At 38.8% G+C, this 23,566-nt stretch overlaps 2 protein-coding genes, 2 long non-coding RNA genes and 1 other non-coding gene across 6 annotated transcripts in view; all 5 read right to left on the reverse strand.

Annotated features, from left to right (window-relative positions):
- Positions 1–23,566, reverse strand: part of LOC149104702 (uncharacterized) — a 158,788-nt gene that overhangs the window by 34,085 nt on the left and 101,137 nt on the right. The window lies entirely within an intron of this gene.
- Positions 4,305–4,386, reverse strand: Trnal-uag (transfer RNA leucine (anticodon UAG)). The gene has a single exon. It is a non-coding gene; the product is annotated as a tRNA-Leu (tRNA).
- Positions 6,016–9,075, reverse strand: LOC149104708 (uncharacterized). Its single transcript, XR_016201300.1, has 2 exons — positions 8,915–9,075; positions 6,016–8,465 (listed from the first exon to the last, which is right to left on the reverse strand). It is a non-coding gene; the product is annotated as an uncharacterized LOC149104708 (long non-coding RNA).
- Positions 10,331–17,265, reverse strand: LOC149104709 (dyslexia-associated protein KIAA0319-like protein). The gene is made up of 9 exons (XM_089271322.1): positions 17,250–17,265; positions 15,833–15,984; positions 15,415–15,553; positions 15,178–15,248; positions 14,885–14,976; positions 13,936–14,072; positions 13,153–13,275; positions 12,819–12,909; positions 10,331–10,634 (listed from the first exon to the last, which is right to left on the reverse strand). The coding sequence occupies exons 1-9, from the start codon at positions 17,263–17,265 to the stop codon at positions 10,346–10,348; spliced, it is 1,110 nt and encodes a 369-aa protein (XP_089127448.1). The 3' UTR covers positions 10,331–10,345.
- LOC149104710 (uncharacterized) overlaps positions 18,486–23,566 on the reverse strand; it is a 14,854-nt gene continuing 9,773 nt past the window's right edge. The window contains exon 2 of the long non-coding RNA XR_016201225.1: positions 18,486–19,872. This is a non-coding gene — a long non-coding RNA (uncharacterized LOC149104710). The remainder of the gene's footprint in view (positions 19,873–23,566) is intronic.

Genomic DNA, 23,566 nt, shown 5'->3' on the forward strand with positions numbered 1-23,566 from the left:
GTCTGCTTTCACTGGAATTCAAACTGTTGCAACTGGTCCAGAAACATTCAAGTGAGAAACTGCGGCTCTTTCTAAGTGTATTACTTCAACGGTACACCGGCCTGTAATCTCCGCTATTGTGGCAGTAACTAAGTCATAAAATATAGTTATTACATGTACGTAGTGAGTAAACCTCAAATTTTTACCAAAAAAAGAAAGACGATTAGAAGTGATTCAGAAACGTCGATACTTCAATTCAGTCCACCTCTGCACTGAGAAAAAGAAACAGTTTCTCTATCTTTATCTAGTTTAACGTGGTACACATTGCTTATCAATCGTTATCTTACATTGATTATACCGGTACTAGAGTAAATACTGGTAAAATTAGATGTTACACAGCCAAAAAATATACATTTTATCATAATTTTCAGGTTTTTTTAATATGGAATATGGAATATAGTTAATCCATGACGTGGTTTTTTGAGGTTTGCTGATGGCATATAACCAGTTCTGTAATAAGTACACGGTTCAGAAGTAGTTACTTGAGTTCCAAAAACAAAAGAAAGCATGACAAAATAAAACAACAACAAAACAAAACAAAACAAAGAAATAGAAGGTAGTTAATCAATAGTCTACAGGGCAACATATTTCGTATACATTTTTGCGTATTTTCTTCGAAATGTCGATTCACAAGTTAAAATATAGGTGGAGCTTAACATCTGGAACAGCATAGAAAATTGATTAAGAGAGTCGCAGGCTACAACGCTAATGTTACTTATTGACTTGAAGTTTCCCTTGAACGATCTCTCGGAGTATAGTATCTCTCGGACTACATGTTTCGCGACTATCGCCCTCCACGACACAAGAGGCGACAGGAGACAAGTCAGTGCTTCTTCCGTATTCTGTATCGAGGAGACTTGAGATAAGATTCAGTATTGCTTTACTTTTACTGTGACACAATACCATACTACACTGGTCATATGCATATTCCCGCCGCTTTTCTTTCGTCGGTGTACCCAGATTGAGTCCGCCCTCCACAATGCGATTTAAACCGTGGCTGATGAAAAGAGCGACTAGGCTTACTACTGTAGAGAACGTTAAAGAAACCCACTTGATAATTTCGCTAGAAATTAAAGACGAATTTGTTGTAAGTTTCATAGCGGTATTGAAAAATAGATTGAGAAACCTAAATAAAGAGGATATTAAGAAAACTGTAAGTTTGTCTGTTTTTTTTGTTTTTGTTTTTTTGTCTTTTTTGTTTTGCTAGTGATGGTGAAAACAGACCACAGGTTAGAAGGTGGTAAAGGTATTTTCGTGATTCGCGAATGTCCTAATTTTTTCCCGTGAAATGTGAAATGACTTGTTCTTTTCTCGTGAATCGTGATTTTATTAGAAGCCGTGAACCGTGATTTTCCAAAATAATTCTCCGTGAAATGAGAAAGAAGTATTTAATTCGTCGTAAACTGTGATTCTGGTTGTGTCTTTTATTACTTTCGACCGTAATTAGTAATTACGTAAAGTGCGTGGTCGTGACAGGACAGTCATCCCCCTTCGTGTTCTTGTTCTTTTTTGCTGCGCGCAGAAAAAGATATGGACCAATGTAAAGATATCTAAATAACAAGGCTGAGTCCTTGGGAGTTACGCAAAAATGCCATTTTTTTGTTTTTGTTTTCGTGGAACGTGAAATGGCGATTTTTTATTTTCCGTGAATTATGAAAGGACCAATTTATTTTCCGTGAGACAAGATCTTGACCCCCTCCCCCCCCCCCCCCCCCATCTTTACTACCCTCAGGTTAATTAGTCGTCTGCCTAGTAATGGGCCAGGTAGGTGCGATGGCCTCATGGTTAGTGCGCTAATTTCCGTATCGAGCAGTCTGGATCCGATCCTTGGCCGGGGACATTGTGTTGTGTTCGTGGACAAGACCCTTTACACTCGCAGTACCTCTCTACACCCAGGTCTATAAATGGGTACTGCTGAACTTAATGCTGGGGGTAACACTATGATAGACTAGCATCTCATCCAGGGGGGAGTAGAAATTCTCCCATAGTGGCTTCAGGTTACAGAAAGAGGGATAAGCTCCGGCTTGATGGGCCACTTAGCTAGTAAAACTAAGCAGACTTTGCCTTCACTTAGGAGTAATGGGCCAAAAAAAACTGTCTGCGAAAAGTTTTCTTACATATTGTTAGTTGTAGTTTCTTTTTGTTTTATTTTAAGGCAGCTATCACAAATTGCAATATTACGTTACATGTTGTCTCAATGTCTCCTAATAATCCGAACTGTCGTAAATTGTAATAACACTTTGTCGTGTTCTGCAATAAGACTTAAATTAAGCTTTTACAGTTTTCCAGAAAGCACCTTTTTCATCAAATAACATTTGAAGATGTCACGGTGAAAAGCAAGTTTAGTGCTGAATTGCGTAATTGGGGCATCTCGAAATAGTTTATATGTTTGTTTTCCTTTTTTTCAGCGGAAGCAACATTCGCCTTAGCAGCATAACTCTTCTCAATTTTCTTTGCGCGTAAAACCCTCGGCAAGTATTTATGTCGCCCCAGTACCCTTCCGCTAAAATTCTATTTAATCGACCGAAATTGCACGCAACTGGATATGAAAGAGTTTTGAACAAAACGGTTTTTTCATTACAAATTATGCTGCCTACGCGACTAGTCTGACATATTGAACTCTCGAATTATTTCCTTTGGTCGCTTTAAGCCAATGGGAAATTTTCATGCTGATAACGGAACTAACAATAATTTTTGTGGACCTCTCGTGCAGCCAATACGTTCGACTAGTACACGCGCGTGAACTCAAACTCGTTTCCTATTGTTACTCGAGCACCTGCTTATAATAGGCTTACGTAATGGCGCAAGGTGATTATTGCTAATAGCTCATTCAATGTGGATCGATTACCTTTGAGGAAGTTTATCAGGATGAGCTTTGAAAAGAAATAAAAATTCACCTATATCGTCCCCTCCACTAACTATGGTTTTCTAGATCACAACAGAAGCAAGACATCCCCTTATTCAAAATTGTCTTATATTCCCGTCTGAATTGCATATTTGTTGCAGCATATATGAAGGGGTTGATGGTGCCACTTAGATAAACCAAGAACGCGTAAGTGAGGTACACCTGTCGCGGCAAAGTGCGTTCCCCGCGCGCGGCGTCAATGTTATCTGTGACAGAGATAGGAAGCCAGCAACACATGAAGCCGACCGTGACTGATGCTAAAGTCTTGGTCACTATTCCTTTTTTCACATTCGCTCTGAGTTGCTGGAGATCATCTGCGTTCGATAATAGTTGATTTGATCTAGACACAGTACTAAAGACTTTGGCGTAGCAGAATGTGATTATAGTTAAGGGTGCTGCGATGTAAACGCACTCAATAAACACAGTATAAGCAATATTGCTTTCAAATGTGTACGAACACATCGCTTTGCCCGGCTGAAACCCAAATCCGCCGTTTTTGAATAAGAATGGAGGAAGAGATCCAACGAAAGCTACGCACCAAACAACAGCAATGTACAGCAAAGCTCTTTGTTTTTTGAACAACATCGTGTACTTTTCTGGTTTGACAACGCGGCAGTATCGACTAATTGCAATTAATCCCATAGTCTGAAGAGACACCAGTCCAAATGTCAAATGTCCATAACCTACAGACAATGTTCCCGAAGTAACACAAAATTATCAGAATATTACTCAAGAAAACATGTGTGAACCGGTAAGGAGAAGATACATTATGATAAACACTGCTATTGTTACTGACCGTTTTGAAGCTGTATCTGTCAGTTGAGACAGATAAATTAACTTCCTCGTTTTTGCCTCTCATTGGTTGCGTAGGAACGCGTGTTTGTAGAGCAGCAGCTCGTGACAGCACGTATAGGAGGCGTGGCACTGACGCGGGACACTGGATCGAATTATTACTACGGTAGTAGAGTAAAATCCCGCATGTGTAGTAAGAACCCGGCCCGTCTGGAAGTTTCAGAACCTGCTGGCAGAAATTTGCCATTTTAATACCCCAAAATACCCAAAATACCCAAAGGAGGTGTTTCAATAGTGTCCCAATTATTTTTTTATTTATTATTTTTTTTAAGCTAAATACCATTGAGACTTAAATAATTCACTCATTCATTCAATAGGTACCTTTTTGTGCAAAATTTATGCATTGCAGCAAAATTACGACGCTGAGTGCGAAAAAATACTACTTAAGTTTCTAAAGTCGATCATTGCATTTTGCTGCTGTGTATCTTACGACAACATTTCTACAGGCCTATCGGATTTTTGCAGATCAGTTTAGATCCCGAACGACTTTTCACAAAATATGATTTTGTGGTAGCGGTGGGATTCGAACCCACGCCATCGAAATGACTGATGCCTACAACCAGCGCCTTAGACCACTCGGCCACGCTACCCGCTCTTTTCACAATTTTTTGATAATATTTAATAATCGTGCTACGACCCCGAGTTTTCTAATAGAAAACGAAGGCGAGTAGCATAATAGTTGAAGTACGCACTCTTACGGATTACAGCACAAAACCTACAGTGCGCTGCTCTTGAAACTCTTAAAATACACAAAATTGCAGGTTTGTGCTGCAAACCTTTAGTCTGTTGTCACAAGAGGCTGGCGTGCGTACGGTTGTATATGGACAAAGTGAAAATCACAACTTTTTGACTCGATGGAGTGCCAAATTTTCTTAGCCATGGGGCTCTGCTGTAGTAGTTAACAATAAGATTTTGTGCTCGAGATTTCTTTCGCGTGATGGTTGACGAGGGCGCAGTTCTTAAACAAATCAAGTTAGCCCGATAAAGAAGATGGAGGGCTTATATGTCGGTTTTCGGAAAACATTTGGAAGAACAACTTTCCAGTCCCTATAGGCCCCTTGCACTGGCCACTACTATTTTATTCTGGTTTTTATTAATATTAATATTATTATTAATATTAATATTATTATTATTATTATTTTTGTTAAATGATGACGAAATTGATAAACGATTCCAAACTATTCTGAACACAAGTAAATCAGCCAGCCAGTGTAATGCTTATTTCCTAGCCGTTCATCATCAGGACTAGTCCCGCAGAATTTTACCCTCGTGTGTGTGCATACTTTCACAAAATGTAGTCGAGGGTTGATAAACTGAATTTCTTCCATGTTTATCCTGGAACTTACAGGGCGGAAGGGCGGGAAGAACTCCACTTCCTGTTATACTGTTTGGCGTGGGTCTCCCTACTTCTTTGATCATATCCAATTACAGAAACTGCATGCGCTTGGAACGTTGGTATTTTTATACCGCCAAGGAGGCCTGGTAATTGGTCACAAAACAAAGGTGGGTACATTATTGGCAAAAAAAATAAAGACGATTTTAATTTCGGGCAAAAATGCCCGAAGATAAAACCGTCCAAAATTTTCAAGCGTCCGAAATAGTTAGTGCAGTATATATCTTGGAAGTAACCCCAACGCTCTTACTTTCCTTCATACTGGGCTTCAGGGCGCAAACCCTAGTGGGGTAACGGCATGATAACATTTGTGTTGTTTTCTCTTCATTGTATTGAGTCGCAAAACCTTCAAGGTGCAGTAAAACTATTATTTTCACAGATGCTGTTTCAGTCTAATTCGTGTTTCGTTTCGTGTTTCGTGTTTCGTGTTTCAGCAAAATGTCCGAAATTGTTGTCCGAAATTTATCCGAAATTAGATAAAAGGTACCGCAAATTTTACGTCCGAAATAAAACGTCCAAAAATTTTACGTCCGTATTTTTTTGCAAGTAACAGCAGACGACAACAGCGAAACTTAGGGCGTCTTACAATTATGAACATATGTTGTTATTGATATCTCCTTACGATGTTTTAGTAACATTAATTTTCCTTGCTGCTTAAGAGTTTCTTTAAAACTAAATTTTTTAAGATAGACGATGGATGATGTTTCATCCGAAACATGTCTTGTTAATACTGTTTATATGAATTTCAAACACATCGTGTGGTTTCCAAAGATCTTCCCAAAATGGCATACAAAGCTTTAAAAATGAAGAAGACATGACAAAATGCTAATATTACAAAACTCTACCTATTTATTCATTCATCTTTGCTAATTTACTGTAGCAAATTATCTTGAAATTGTCCCGAGACAAGAACAATACATAAATATATGCTTGCCTATATCCTGACATGCACAAAATTTCCTTCGTGTATCCGAGACGCTTAAGCCTGGTTTTCACCAGCGACGCTAAGCACAAGCGCAAACACGATATGTAGTCTTATTTCACCGTGAAAACGGCCTTGTCACAGGCATAAGCACAAGCGCAAGCACAAGGACAAGGTTCAAAATGTTTCCTTTTTCCTGTGCTTGCGCTAATGCTTGCGTTTGCGCTGCAACAAGTGAAAACGAAATACCGCTCAGGCATAACACAAGCACAAGGATGTTTACCACACGTGGTTGTGTTTGGTCACTGAAAACACTGGATCCGGATTACCGCGCGCGCCTAAACCGGATGATTTTGTTTGTACTTGTGTTTGCGTCGAACTTCGTTTTCACTATAGGGTCATCCCTATTGCTTGCGTTTGTGTGCTTGTGCTTGTGCTTGTGCTTGTGCTTGTGCTTGTGCTTGTGCTTGTGCTTGTGCTTGTGCTTGTGCTTGTGCTTGTGCTTGTGCTTGTGCTTGCGCTTGTGCTGAAAACCAGGCTTTAAAGTTCTCCTTGTTTCATCTATTTTACGGATATACCTTGTTCTATAAAACGAGTTTTAAAAGTAAGAAAATGCGTACTTTTATATATAAACAGTCGAACTAGTGATTATTTTAGCATACTGAGTAAACTTACTTGGTAAAATTTTAATGAAACACCACGACAACTCCTCCTTGGTTACCATTCACTTAAATCTCACTATCGCTTATGCTTCGTACGTATTGTTCTAAGGGCTAGCTTCACTGTTTCTTTAGTTTGTTTTATTATTTTCTCAGCCAATCCGGTTTACCCTTCTGAGAAGTGCGTGACGCCTCAAACAAGTTAAACAAAACAAATTAATTCCGTCATTTTAGTTTTAATGCACGGCTATGAAATGAAAAATGCAAGTGTATGTTACATAAAAGCCATGTGATAAGAGCAACATTTTCCTACAACTTGTCCCACAACAATGCTTCACTGTAAGTGGAAAAGCGTTGTTGTGCGTATTGCCACTCGTGTTGCATGTTGTGTAATAACTACTCTTGTGGAATAATTACTGTCTCTACGTTAAGAAGCTACGTCACGGTTTGCGCACCTTGAAACGTTTAGCCTAAATTTTCCAAGTCTGTCGTTTGCAATCCGTGTTAATCTTCTCCATCCTTCTCCATCGCTGTTTCTTTATGATTTATTATTATCTCTTTGGTGTTTTTCCATCTTAATAAACTACAATTTTCGTGTTTTCTTCAATTAAAAGGTAATTTTGTACGTTGCCCAAATAACTCAAAATGCTGTGACTGAGCCCCTTTAATTAATTTCCATGACTGTTAAAAACACGGAAAAAATGTTTGCAAATGAATGTAAACGTTCATTATTATCATTCTTGCCGCACAACAAGAACCATTTTATGCAAAGGTACAAGACGTAGGTAGAGAGTTTATAATATTACAAACAACATTATCCTTGCTGTGTTGCACACTAATAAATTAATAATTTCAAACTGCTGTTTGTAATACGGCGAAATATCTCGCTGGACATTTGATAGGTAAAATTTGTATAATTATAATAAACATCCCTCTCGTTATGTTGTGTACAATTCAATTCAACACTCTTAGGATACGAAATTTGACACATTTCTTAGGTTAAAACAGTTTACCAAATTTGAGAGTAGTATACCCACAGCAATGGAACAACGCTTTAAGTAAACTGTTCATTGTGGTTACTTTTCTTCATCCGTACTTTTAAAATCATTCATTGTTCAGTGTTCAATCCCCCTAGAAGTTCAAATTGTTTGAACAACGAGTCATAAAATGTCCTCTAATGCAAGACTTTTTAGGTGCAAAGAAAAATGTCTCATTTAAGATACGCGGGGGGTGATTTACAAAGTTGAATGCATACAGTGAGTGTTTGCGGTGAAAAGGGCCAAAGATGTTTTACCATTATCGGCCAAGTGATCTTTCCCAGCCTTCTTGATCGAGGTCGCAGCATATTAATAAAATTTTCTACGTGAGAAACACAGCAATGTTTGGTTCTTATGGTGATCTCTCTTTAAGTTTCTTTCTACAAGCCAGGCAAGTCTGTAAACTTAATGATTAAGTCATCACTGCCGTTAGCTCTTGCACCACTGTCAGAATGCGCGTTCCTCTCGTGCTGGGATGTTCACGCTGACCACTATGTTATATATAGGATGCTCGTATGCACTCTATATCACGTATCTTTCCTTATATAACCATTCACCGAGCCGTTCATGTGCCGCTTTTTAACTTCAAAAACAGTCGACTCCGCATCGCTGTCCTCGTCCGTATCGCTTAACATAAGGCTTGTACTCAAGTATTTACCTGGAGGAAAAATAACTAAAATTGATGGATGATCTCATACCAACGTTATTACTGAGCCGATAATTATGGCGGCAATGACATGATTGACAATTCAGAACTCAGAGCAAGCATGAAAACCAATGGCAAGCACGAGAAAACATGAGACTAGAGGCAAGCAAGCACGGGAAAACGTCTAAATGGTGCTAAGCGCGGAAAATACGTCATGGGTGGTGAGTGTGGGAAAACGTTGATGAAAAGGGCGGGAAAAGTGCAAAATCACGCGTGATTGGTCGAGGGAAAACAATCGATACTGAAAATGTTTTTTGAGGCTAAAGAAGTGATCATAATGTGAAGCCCAAAAATAATACTCTTAGCGGTACCTGCACAGGCTGCCTCTTGAACATATTTGAGAGAGAGGTTAGCAAACGAAATTCCAGCAGCAAAAGGGACAAACCCTTCGAGTCGCTTACCTCCTTTTGGTAGCATCTCCATACTCTCAAGCTTGTCATCTTCGTCCTCGTCAATAACAGCGTACCGATGGCGCCTCTTCCCACGACCACGCCTCCTAAACAAAACCACAACAAAAAGTAAGCTCCCCTATCACACCCCAAACAATAACTTCTAGTAAACCTTTAAGGCACTCAAAGCCCAACTGACCTAAGTAAGCAACTCTGTTCAGTTTTGGAGACTATAATTTGCTGGTTCTCTCGAGGCGTGATTCACATTCCCAAGGCTTCAATTTTTTTTTTAAATTTCGTCCTTTGTAATCTGTCGAAATCTTTTAAAATCTTTACCATCCCTACTTGTTTTTTGTTTTGCTTTATATTTTGTTTTATTTTTTCTTTTATTTATTACAACCTGTTTGGGTTTTTCTTTCTTATTGGAATAACAACTTGAGTTCATCTGTACGTAGCCAAGAACGACAGTATCATTATTAACAACAACGATCAACAAAAAACAACCACAAAAGGAAAAATGGAAAGACTTTCAAAAATAAAAGAAATGCAAGGGGAAAAGAAATAAATAAATAAAACAAAGTGACAAAGTGCAAGAAAATAAAGTGTTTATCATGAGAAACAAAGTAGAAAATAACACAAGAACGGTTAGAAGATAACCAAGGCATACAAATCTAACTCGACCTCTAGATGGTCTAAGAAATTAAAAAAAAAAAAAAAATCAAATGGAAACAGAACTGTGGAAGAAGTAAATAGCGTTATATTTCATGCAAGTTACAAGATTAAGTAACACCATTTCCAACAAGAACGACGTTGTTGTAATAAAGCTGTTGTTGTTGACGCCAAGACTGCGGTCCAGAAGGGCAAGGACAGGGACACAAGACATTTAGTCTTGAAGATGATTGCAAGACCTAGTACACCAAGCTAGCGGAGTCATGCAGTTTAGTTCCCTTTATCCAATCAAGTCAGCTTATATAAATTCCCATAGGACGAGGGTACAAGAGGCCTAACACAGCGAGCCAGTTTTGTCATACAGTTTACTACCCTGTACCCTGTGCTCAAGTAAGTCTTTAAGTAGTTCCCAGAGGACGAGGGTAGAAGGAGCTAACATTCTTAAGGACGTTTAGAACATCTGGCACACCAAGCCAGTTTTGTCTTACACTTTACTAACCTGTACCCAAGAAAGTCTGTACGAAGATTCCCACAAGACAAGCGTAGAAGAGGCGCACAATCTTAATATTACTGAGCCGATAATTATGGCGGCAATGACATGATTGACAATTCAGAACTCAGAGCAAGCATGAAAACCAATGGCAAGCACGAGAAAACATGAGACTAGAGGCAAGCAAGCACGGGAAAACGTCTAAATGGTGCTAAGCGCGGAAAATACGTCATGGGTGGTGAGTGTGGGAAAACGTTGATGAAAAGGGCGGGAAAAGTGCAAAATCACGCGTGATTGGTCGAGGGAAAACAATCGATACTGAAAATGTTTTTTGAGGCTAAAGAAGTGATCATAATGTGAAGCCCAAAAATAATACTCTTAGCGGTACCTGCACAGGCTGCCTCTTGAACATATTTGAGAGAGAGGTTAGCAAACGAAATTCCAGCAGCAAAAGGGACAAACCCTTCGAGTCGCTTACCTCCTTTTGGTAGCATCTCCATACTCTCAAGCTTGTCATCTTCGTCCTCGTCAATAACAGCGTACCGATGGCGCCTCTTCCCACGACCACGCCTCCTAAACAAAACCACAACAAAAAGTAAGCTCCCCTATCACACCCCAAACAATAACTTCTAGTAAACCTTTAAGGCACTCAAAGCCCAACTGACCTAAGTAAGCAACTCTGTTCAGTTTTGGAGACTATAATTTGCTGGTTCTCTCGAGGCGTGATTCACATTCCCAAGGCTTCAATTTTTTTTTTAAATTTCGTCCTTTGTAATCTGTCGAAATCTTTTAAAATCTTTACCATCCCTACTTGTTTTTTGTTTTGCTTTATATTTTGTTTTATTTTTTCTTTTATTTATTACAACCTGTTTGGGTTTTTCTTTCTTATTGGAATAACAACTTGAGTTCATCTGTACGTAGCCAAGAACGACAGTATCATTATTAACAACAACGATCAACAAAAAACAACCACAAAAGGAAAAATGGAAAGACTTTCAAAAATAAAAGAAATGCAAGGGGAAAAGAAATAAATAAATAAAACAAAGTGACAAAGTGCAAGAAAATAAAGTGTTTATCATGAGAAACAAAGTAGAAAATAACACAAGAACGGTTAGAAGATAACCAAGGCATACAAATCTAACTCGACCTCTAGATGGTCTAAGAAATTAAAAAAAAAAAAAAATCAAATGGAAACAGAACTGTGGAAGAAGTAAATAGCGTTATATTTCATGCAAGTTACAAGATTAAGTAACACCATTTCCAACAAGAACGACGTTGTTGTAATAAAGCTGTTGTTGTTGACGCCAAGACTGCGGTCCAGAAGGGCAAGGACAGGGACACAAGACATTTAGTCTTGAAGATGATTGCAAGACCTAGTACACCAAGCTAGCGGAGTCATGCAGTTTAGTTCCCTTTATCCAATCAAGTCAGCTTATATAAATTCCCATAGGACGAGGGTACAAGAGGCCTAACACAGCGAGCCAGTTTTGTCATACAGTTTACTACCCTGTACCCTGTGCTCAAGTAAGTCTTTAAGTAGTTCCCAGAGGACGAGGGTAGAAGGAGCTAACATTCTTAAGGACGTTTAGAACATCTGGCACACCAAGCCAGTTTTGTCTTACACTTTACTAACCTGTACCCAAGAAAGTCTGTACGAAGATTCCCACAAGACAAGCGTAGAAGAGGCGCACAATCTTAATGACATTTACAAGGTTTGGCATACCAAGTCAGATTTGTCATGCAGTTTACATGTAGTACCCTGTACCCAAGCAAGTCTGCACATACATTCCCTGAGGACAAGGGCAGAAGAGGCTTGCATTGTCAAAGACATTTCAAGCCAGTTTTGTCATGCAGATTACATGCAGTACCCTGTACCCAGGCAAGTCTTCAGCATACCTATGGTCAGTTGAAGAGGCATCCTCTGTACTAGGAGGGTTAACAGAGACTATAATCTTCTTACGACGAAGTCTAAAGATAGAAAGAAACAGATACAGGAGGGAAAACAAGGCAGACGACAATGGAGGTGTTGAACAATGAAGGCAAGGAGAGGAGACACGTTGAATGGAATGGAGTAGAATAGAAAGGAATGACCATGACAAAATTTGGATTAAGGGAATCCCATTTGTGACAACGTTCCTAATTCGGCCTCTAGTAGCAAGATGTCGTTAAAATCACAACTGGATATTCTAACAGGCGAAACTGCATTACTTTATCACTTCAAAGCTAATCAAACATGACTTGGGCAACGGTGATTCATTATTCTAGGAAGATTCGTAGAATTGAGCTTTTGTTTCAAGCACAGTGTAGATAGGTCTAAAGGGTGATTTTAGGACTGTGTATTTACACTGCATGTTAGGATTCCAAGCAGCGTGGACTGTAAGAGTCACAGAGAACTCACAAGAACAATAAACTACAATTTGTTTCTACATGCCAGCTAAAATCGTTTAAGACATGGCAGAAAGAACAAAAACAATGTACTAACAGAGAAGAACGGCAAGGAAAGCTGCTTCGTTTAAAGACTGGACACTTGCGACGCCTACCATCATAAAAAGGAGAAAGTTTTATGAACATGTAAGACAACAATTACTCAGTAAATGCATGCCAGGATATAATTTACCTTGGAAAGAAAATGAACCAAGGGTGTTTGTTAAGAGGGTAAAAATTGACCTCCTAAGTGATCTATCGTGAGCTTTGATATAACTGCAGTCATCTAAGGTCACACTACAACACATTACTAGTGTTGCATGTGATACGTACCTTCCCATGCAGAAACATATTGCCCACACTATTCCGCCAATAGCCATGATGATTCCAAAGATAATCACAGTTACATACAGTATACTCCAGTCTGCGAAAGACACAATCACTCTTAACAACAAGGAAAATACTGTGCAAGGAACTTCTTACACAAACATAATTTTGGCTTGTCACGCAGTCTCACGAAAACAAGAGGAAAGGCGTTGCGTGACACCGAACGGCTCACAGAAGAGATAGCGTACGACAGAAAATTAATTCTAGCAGTGATGTTACCTTTAGGAGCATGGTTGACAACAGGCTTATTCTACAAACAAAAGAGAACAAAAAGTCTTACCACAATTGCTCTCTTTAGTGCCAAAGTGAATTTTGAAAAAATCCTGCATCCAGAAACTCTCACAGACACACAGCTTGGTGCTACGATCACGGTAGCCATGACCTGAGCAGTTATTCCTGCAAACTGAAAACATAGGAAACAGTGAGAAACTAGAGAGCGACATACAATATGACTGTGCAGTACAGTGGAAACATGACTCTGGGCCACGGAGGTCCATCTGGAAACAATCTGTTATTCGTTATCCGGCTCAGTGTTTTTCAACAGTGACCGTCCATGTTCTGTTTTGATTTTCTGTTATCACTTCGTGTAGCCTTCCTTAGTTTGTAAACGGAGAGGAGAGGGGGGTGGGGGCTTATTCTCATATATAAACTAAAGTAATATCTGCGGAGCTAGAGGGTATGGTTTTTGAGCTGTTTACTGTGAAATATGGTATAAGCCTTAAGCATAATTTTTGTGTGAAATAGAATCTGCTCTGCCCTCTTGCTTGAAACTGGACATGATGTTTGAAGTTCTTCTCAAATGTTTATGCAAATGGTAGCTGATCATGTATTAAGGAAGGAATTCGCTCTCGAAAATCGCATAATTTTCGACTGAAAGAGGGTAACAGGGTTAAAGAAGCAGGCTACACACCCCAACCAAACACTTTAAAGTAATCCTCTCTTCGCCTCGGTAAACCTTTACTTTGAAATTCAGTTCGATTTGAAGGAACGTGTACGATTTACAACCGACAAAAAGAGACTTTGGGTTGCTGGCCATAACGAAGCTTATAACGTGGACACTTACTGTAAGGTTGACCTTTCAACATTCCAAATTCGAAGAAGCCTTCCTCGTTACCAATCTTGTCTTTTAACATTCCAGCGACTTCATAACCGTCCTTAGCTTCGAAAACTTTGTCCTTAACGTAAAACATCACCATCAGACTGTGGGGACAAAAAAAACAACAGAAATTAGGCGTCTTTATTAAAAAGTTGGGAGACAATAATCCAGGCATTCACAGGTACACTGCTAAAAAAACTGGGAAACTGGCCAAACGAACATGAATCATTCTTAGGCCTTGTCCGCACTATGCCAGAGGAATTTGAAAACACAGCTTTATTTCTAGCGTTTGGCCTACCGTCTACACTAATCCATCACGAAAACGGAGCTTTTTGGTTTTCCATTTTGGCGTGGGCGGAAAACATTTCGAAAACGAAGCTCTTCGAAAGCGATGGCATGTTATTTCCCTAACCGAGTTTTCCTCAAACACAAATCCAAATGACCGGTGATTGTTGCGCTTTCAAATTCCTCTGGCGCAGTGTGGACGGAAAACATTTGATGCGTTTTCAGAGTGAAACCTCCGTTTTCAAATTCTTCCGGCGGAGTGTGGACGAAGTCCTAAGCATAGTGACAGAAAACTGGCGCTGCAGCTCCTTTCACTAAACCAGTTCCGGGTTGCATTTGGTCTCTGTTTCAAAAACATTCTTATGAAAATGTGTTTCGCTCACAGATTCATTCTCACGCAAATCAAACTCATTTTTCATGTGAAAAGTTTTGCACGAGAATTAGTTTTGAAACAGAGGTTCAAGGCAACTCGGACTGAAATGCCCCATTGCCTGAACGCTTCAGTACACGCTTTGTCGATCTCTAAAGGAAGGATACTCTGCAAGTCAAGAATCATTTTCAGATCTCTTCGCCTTGAAAAGCTTGACTCCTTTCAGGGATTTTTGTGTGCTAAGTGGTGCTTGCTGTTTACCTGTGTCCAACTCCAGCTTCTTTGAAATGCTCCACTATGATGTCTTCATCCTGAACGTCAAGTATCACCGCCAGTTTACGAATCAACTGTTCCTGTTGAACCGAAAAAGATAAACCGAAAAGAAATTAATTTAGTGGTAAGTAAATACACAGTTACCACGCTTCAATCTGGTTTCATTCTAAATACATGTGGGTTCTAAAGAGGCTTTAATTTTTTACAGTACAAATCCATGCCCAGATACAAATGCAAGCGCAAGTATTTATTGGCATCTCTGAGTCTCCTGTGTGTTGTACCTTATTCTCCTCTGTGAACTTGGTGATATCCACGTCCAGATATAACTCCACAAGATGAGCACTGTTTTCATCTGCAAAGTGAGAAAATGTTAAGAAAGCGCCTAGAAAACCCTTGGTCAACGTAACGTTCTGTCTTGATAACACAGTTATAAATCTGCATGGGGAAAACTGCACTTTCTCTTTCGTGCAGGTCTATCAAACCTTTATCGTATAATAATATCGAAATGAGCCTCGTACCTTCCTTGACAGTAAGTACCACGTCATCATTTCCCTTGAGACCCTTCCCATCAGCCACAGTGAGCCTAAACTTGTACATTCCTTCTACAAGGTTAGACAGGCGCAACACAGCTTGATGGTCGCTGTTGTTTATAACATCCTACAATGTGTCGACAAAAAAAATCGAATCAATAGTGGGCAATGTCTTAAAGAAGCTCAGTCACGTCATGTGGACTTATTTAAACCTCGTACAAAATTACCGTTAAATTGAAAGAAACTTGAACTAAGCGTTTACTTAGAAACAAAAAAAACACTAAGGAAATAATAGTAAATCATAAAGGAACAAGGATGGTTAAGAATGGAGAAAATTAACACGAACTTGGGGAATTTAGGCTCAACTTTTCAATATGTGCAAACCGTGACGTATGCTAACACTTACACCAGCTGCAGGACTCTTAGGGTCACGTGACCACTCGTACTCGACAATCCCGTGATCATCATAGGACCTGGAACCATCTAGTGCAGCAGCTCTGTTTGGAAGATACACAACAACATCTGGGCCGGCATTGGCTGTGGGCGGCTTATTGACACCTGGAAAGCCAATGTAGGATATTGCAGGGTTAAGTGGCTGTCCCGCCAAAAGCGCTCCACTCGACTTCGGGACCAAAAATAATTTTCCTTCATTTTCTCTCAGTGAAAAGGGTTTGACACATATATAGAAAAAAGCAATTTATTATTTTCCAATTCCTTATTTTTGCTTTGCTGCGAGCCAAAATTGAATTTTGGCCGAACTGTGCGGCCCTCTTCCCAAAACCCTTACCCTCTTTATGGCCAAAATCTGCGTTTTTTGCTACCCTATTTATGACCTGACTTAAAATTCGATAGCCTAGTTATGACCGTTGCGGCTGACACAGTTGTCGTAAACATACGTTATGAAGGGCTTTTGTTGAAGATCTTATTGATGATGATGAAAAAGTAGCTTCTGCTAAGAAACATACCCAATTCAAGACTAGAGTGCTAAACCCATACCCAATTTATAACCAAAATGGCCAAAATCGATTCCCTATTTATGACCCAGACGGCTGAGAAACCCTACCCTTTGGGGCCTCACATACAGATACCTGTATAGCCCATATAAGGGAGTACCCCCTTTCCGGGTAATTGGTCACGTTACAACTTGTGTGACATTTTGACGAAGCTGGTGCAACTTTCGTTGTATAAACGGCCCGATAAACGGATCCCGAGGTTTATTTTATGCGCTGTGCAAGATACTAAAAGACAAGCATCAAGCATAAAACAGAGGTAAAGCCCATTATTCATCGCAAAACATAGTTCCATTCAAGCGTGTCGTGTTCATCCAGGTTCATTTCCCAGCGATGCAACCGGCAAGTGGTCATTGTTGTTGGTTTTCAAATTCGGGCATATAGCCCTCAAGCTCCCAGTAGTCTTGGCAGTAGTACAGGATTCAGTTGCCATTAAACGGTAAATGAAAACTTACGATTTTCTTGTTCTCCTAGTGCTACCTCTGCGGCAGAATTTATTGAAGGGTCAGGACGACGGCTACAGTTAATTTCTGCAGACCGGCGCCATTATTTACTTTTGGAGTCTCGCAAGTCTTGAGAATTGATCAACTTTAACGCAACCTTCACCTCAAAACTGGATCTAGATTGTACACAAGTATTAAAGGAAGCTATTTTCCACTACTCAGAAGGTCAACAAACGAACCTGAACGGAAGAAGATGTATTTTCACCGGGTGCTAGGGTTATGCAAATGACTTTGACACGAGCGATAGCTATGTAAACACACTGACTGTGGCAGATTTTAATCTGTTCTCGCGTGCAATCCAAGGAGATACCCACCGGTTTGAACATATAGAACTGTTTACTAAGGTATGAAATTTATTGTGATGTGTTTTTCAGGCTTCATTTAGACCCAACTTTTGAGATTTTCCCCGTCAAACTTGGCTAAATTTTAGTAGGTGATCAAAGGCCTCGGAGTAGGGTGTCTTCCAGCCTCGCTGATAAGCTTAGAATTTTTCGAAAAGTTTCCATATTTCGTCAGTCAAAGTAATGAATGTGACTTAAAATTCGCATGAAAACGAAATTCCGTGAGCTGCATTTTAGGCGACGTAGCACGCTTCACAAAATCGGTGAATTTTACCTTTCTGATCACGGTCGGCAACCTCAGTTCGGCCAAAATTCAATTTTGGCTCGCAGCAAAGCAAAAATAAGGAATTGGAAAATAATAAATTGCTTTGTTATATATATATATATGTGTCAAACCCTTTTCACTGACAAAAAATGAAGGAAAATTATTTTTGGTCCCGAAGTCGAGTGGACCGCTTTTAGCGGGACTGCCACTTAAAGTCTGAATTAAGTGTTTTTTTGTTAATTTGTTTTTAATTTGTTTTGTTTTTGTTTTTGTTTTTTGCTTCCGCTATGAAACGAGCTTGTAAAACTTTCCAAGCATGAAATATAGAGAACGTCTTGCCGCATATTTCATTTATTTATCTATTTTTATTCATTATTTATGGGAAAGCTAGCTCTAGGACGGAATTGTATCAAGACTATCGGTGACAAGTCAAATTCTGTGGCTATGTTTTTGCGAATCCAGACAGATATTGAAATTAAATGTCTCGTAAGGGCTACTTCTTCGCTGAAATATAGAGGTAAATAACCGATTCCACTGATTACCGTGCTCTTGTCACCATGATTGGCTCATTTAACCCACAGTAAAGACATGGTGAGGTCATTTAGGTGAAATCGCAGAGGTTAAGCCTGTCCAAATTAGTGCCGCGAATCAAATGATAAATTATCAATTCAAACTCTAATTTAGCTTTGTTTGCCTCGTTCGACTCAATTGCAGCGACTTCAAAGGGTTGTATAGGCATGACAGGGACTCTGTTAAGAGTACACGAGGTAGATAGCACTCTCAGTACGATGTGGCCATATTTATGTACACTATTATTATTATTATTAGAGGCAACATGACGACAAGAGCACTGTAAGCAGTGGAATCGGTTATTTACCTCTATATTTGAGCGAAACATTTGTAAATACTGTATATTAAGTAAAAAGGCAAATAAACAGAATGAATCCATCCATATTATTATTATCATCATCATCATCATCATTATCATCATTGTTATTATTAACATCATTATTACTTTCATAAATTTAGACATATTACAGTGTTGTAAAATACTTGTTTATTTATTTATGTATTTATTTATTTATGTATTTATTTATTTATGTATTTATTTATTTATTTATTTATTTAAATATTTATTTATTTATTACATTTGACCGAAATTGCTTCAACAAAAGTGATTAACATTGCAGAAACAGGAGATAGAGGTGACCAAAAGCATCGCAGCGCCACACTAGGAAAATCCCCTGAATAAGTATTTTAAACTACCTATATATACATATGTACAGTATATGAAATAAAAACAAAAGCAAAAACAAAAATCTGAATTAACCAAAACAAACAAAACAAAACAAAACACTACAAAGGAATACAAAATCTCACATTACTCCAAGAAAACTTCTAACCTTTCACGATTGAGAGCAGCGAACGAGTGAAATATTTTTCAACACGAGAAGAGAAATTTCGTATCTTCAAGCAGCCATGTAATGTTCTATTTATTGTATCAACACTAATGATATACCAAACAATTTCAATTTCGCTGCGAAAGGCGCGATTTATAATGTAACCATAGCGAAGGTGATCTTTTCACATGTGAAGATAACATGTTTTCGCACAAAAGATCTCCTGGTATTTCCTTGGTGTTTATATGATAAATGGTGTTTTGTCCAACGAGATTTACTTAGTGTTTAATCTTATCTTTAGATAAGGGAGTATGGTGAAGATCTGGCAAATTATAGTCTTCGAGCATCCTCGTAACATTGCTTAGTAGAAACTACTTTTGCTAGAGAAACGAAGCCTGCCAATATCATATGTATATTACAAACAGCGCCGACGTAAATCGATATCTTTTGGTATTGTTGCCTATACGCTTTTGTGCTTCCCTCAGGGACAACCTTCCTCGAAACGGCTGTATTTAAGAAAAAAACAAAGAGGCCGTAGTTGCTTGGTTTAGTTAGTGCCATAGTAACGGTACGGACAGTAAGGCATTTTTTGCAAATAATAGACCAAGTAGGAGGAACAATTCTTTACACTTATTCTGAAAAAATTATGGCAACAACCATTTCCCCGCACAAAAAGGCAGACCTTGATACCATTTTTTACGCCTTCTCCTTTGTATGGCAATCTGTTGTTCTCAACATTCAACCATACTGGAAATGGTTCATTTTGACTTGGTTTACACTGAGTTGGCAATCTTGTTCCTGCAGCTCCTTCGAAACGATACCAGCCGGCTTCTGGAAACATTTCGCAGTCCAAGGAATGAGAGTCGTCTTCATTAGCCAGGTTTCTGTCAGTAGTGTTAAAAGTGTGGTATCCATGGCAGGGATCAACTAAAAGAAAATAAATTCATAAACGGTTGCTTGTTACTATTATATCAGAGTAATAATAATAATAAAAAAATAAAAATAAAAATAGCGAGATCGAGCTCGCCTCATGCCTGTAATAACCATGTTATTTGAAATAAATCATAACGATATTTTGTAGCATTCTTTTAGAGAGATTTTCCACATTGCAGACTTGTTTTCTTTAGACGAATATAAAACTAAATAATTTAATTGCTTAACTGGTCTCCTGTTCCATTAGATGTACAATGGTCTCAGATAGAGCGGCATAAAAAATGAGATGAACTGCAACCATTATGTTAAGTTAGTAAACTAGACTGGGCAACTTTTACGTGCACAACGCGCGCGTGGGACCAGGCAACTTCAGTCTTCAACGCAGACAGCATATAATCAACTTGTTAAAGGCACTAAGAAATTGTTCATTTATTAACAATGAATAATGATGTTTTTATTTCTACTTTGTGATATCAAAGCATTATTACTAATAACCAAAGGGGATGAAATTGTTGCTGGAATCAAATTATTTTTGAACTCATGGGGTGCAGCATGACTAAGGTCGGTCCAGGTAAGAGCATTTGTTTTGTTAACCTTATTTTTAATAATATTAAACAATTCAGTGCTATTTAAATTAAACAACAAATCACTTATCAATACTATAACATAATCAAAAAAGTTTTGGTAGAAGATTTGGGAACTGTTGATACAGATTTCTTTGTTGTTCCATATAATGTTACACCAATCCTTAGTTGACGCAAAGTTTTCACGATACTCTGACCAACACTTTGAAAGTTCGGAATAAAACAGAGAATTGATGGTGTAATCGCTAATGTCAAAGTTGCAGTTGAAAAAGAGGAGTTCTCCTGATTTAACCAGAAGATGTGGGAAATAATATTTCCACGTACATTTTCGCTGAATATCCTTTTAACCAGGCCGACGCAAAGATTTTTTTATCGTATATCCCAGGTCTATCATTCTCAAATCACCCTTCTAAAACTTATTAATTGTTGATAATCTAGTAACTTTATGCGTGCCATTCCATAACAATTTATACAGTAATCGATTCAATTTATTGACCACGTCATTCGGGATTGGCATTAATTAACGAAGCTACATGGCCAAAGGCAAGGATAAATAAAGTTTTACTTATGACAACTTTACTATAAATAAATAACCCTCTGGAGGACCAGACGTTAATTAGCTTCTTTATCTTGCCTAAATTTTCAATGAAGTTCTTTTCAAGCAGCAACTTTTGATCATAAGTATACAAGATCCCAAGGGTCTTAATTGACTATCTTGGCCATTTAATATAGCTATTAAATGTTTTTGTTGTTGTTGTTGTTGTTATTCCTGGAGGACCCAATATACATGCACATGCCTTCAGTTTTGGTAAAATTTATCGTTAAGCCGGATGCTTTCTTAAATATTTCCAGTAAATCGAAAAGTACGTGAGCTGAGCTAACCCTTGCAAGATCTGCAAGTTTAATGGAATGGTTAATAAATGAAGCCTCTTTCCTTTCTCTGATTTTAACTATTTTGTCTCCTACCCATCGCTTGCTCTGCTTTGGAGCATTTCTGTGCGTCTTCAAATTTTTATTATGTTCTTCCATCAATATTATTCTATATTATTATTATCTTTGTATTCAGATCGTCCATCACAACATTTTTTTCGTGTCTTCTGTCGTGTCTGTGGACATATTGCCTTGAAACCTACTGAAACTGAGTTGAAATGCAATCTTTTTAGCTTTTCCTCGTTCGTCCCGTCATTGGTTGGCGTATATACTTGTACCATCGTCAACTCTTTGCGTTTTTTATGAACTCGACCCGTAAAAAATCCTCTTGCTGATCGGTGGTTATTGGCTCTATTTGCTGTAGTGCTCACTATAGTGTTTTCTTGTGGCACTTCCTCTCGTCTCCCACGTGCATCACTCTCTCTCTACTTTGCAGTGTTTATGAAATCATCCATTTCCACTTACTCTCCTTTGTCTCTGGCACTTCTATTCTATATTATCCCATCTACCTGGCCACTTCTGCTGCCCTTCCTTTTTTGCCATAGTTCTCACGTTCTAACGCAAGATGTAAGTCTGATGCTTGGAGGCTATCATTGAACCAAACAGCCTCTAGTCATTTCGCCCTATTTAGTTCAGGGCGTCATTACAGCCCAAGGGGCGACACCACCGGCCAGTTTGTCCTGCATCGTTCCACGAGGCAAGGTCGTTAACCCTGCGCCAAACTCGGAAGACCGAGGAATCACTCTTCATCTAATGTTTACCCTTCGCACTTTTGGACATGGGTGATCCTAACAGGAGTGCAGAACCCCAGCTGACATAGCTCTAGGGGTCATATAGACGAACAAACCACCTCGGTTAGGTTAGGTGGTTACCCCATTCAGAGTAGGATATTTTAGGAGATCGATTTGTCTTCTGAGGTTTCTCGAGCGACTAATCTTCTCCGTCTATCCACTCGTGTCCCTCGCACCCAAACATGAAGTTGTTTGTCTCTATTTTCCGAGCAGATCAATTCCGGGTACTACTGTATAATCTGGTTTCACATGTCTTTTGTAACAGTTGAATATATAATATATAATGGCAATGTGTAAATAAATAAACAAACTGACGAGTTGTGAAAAACGAATGAATTAATGTTTTAACTGAACGAAAAGCCGTAGGAGGATTTGTTATATTTGACGCTTGCATATGGTGTTAGACTACGAGTAGTCCCTCTTTCGCTTAGCCCGTCGTGCGTGACGCGAAAGAAAACCGCGAGATGAAAATAGCCGCGCGAGTTCACGCGGCCGTTTTTTTCTCGCGGTTTATTTACGGTCTCGCTCGACGGACTAAGCGGAAGAGGGACTATTCGTAGTCTAATACTCGTTGAAAGTATGACTGAGTGGGGTACGAACGCGCGCGCACTAATAAATTTGTATTGCAGTGCATATCAGAAATAGCGATAAATTGGCCTGCCATCAGCCAATTACAACGGATCGCGAGTTATGTCACAGTCATATAATGATATCAGTAAATCATAATAAATACATGATTAAACGTTCATAATTATCTTTAGTTAATACACACAGGTTTCTGCGTTCCTTTTGATAAGTAAAATTATACTTTTTCAGAGCCAAAAAAGAATAAAATAATAAATGCAACTACACTATATAGTTCGTTTCCACACGACCACAGCAAAATTAGAAAGTTCTCGAAATCACTCCCACTATTTAGCGGCATAAGGGTTTTGTCTCAACAGAGAGTTTACCTAAGTTTTTTTTTTTTTTTTTAATTTGAGGCATACTAATGCAATAACGTCTGAAATATTACAGAAACGACTATTTTCACCCAAATAGTGTTTGGCCGATTGTCCTTAAAATGTACACACATGTAATATGCCAAAGTTTCTGTTTCATTGTTGGTTTACACCCGAGTTCTGCCCATCCTCTCCATGGGGGTGTTCTGAGATTAATTTGCGACCAAATTTTGAGCTGTTTTTCACTGGCAATTCTCTCACAGAGATATGATTGGCAGTTAGGCAGGACACAACTCGTACCCAGTGCTTTCTCGTGAGAAGCAAGGGCAATGATAACGAGGTTGTTGAGACATCTAAACAACTAGAGTCAATCAGAGTCATAGTTATAATTATATGGCGATGCTATTTACGTGACGTATTAGATGACAGTGGCAATATAAGT

Source organism: Orbicella faveolata, unplaced genomic scaffold (genome assembly GCF_042242905.1).
Source record: "Orbicella faveolata isolate gen_17 unplaced genomic scaffold, um_ofav_v1 contig_34, whole genome shotgun sequence".
In the NCBI taxonomy this organism is placed as follows: domain Eukaryota; kingdom Metazoa; phylum Cnidaria; class Anthozoa; order Scleractinia; family Merulinidae; genus Orbicella; species Orbicella faveolata.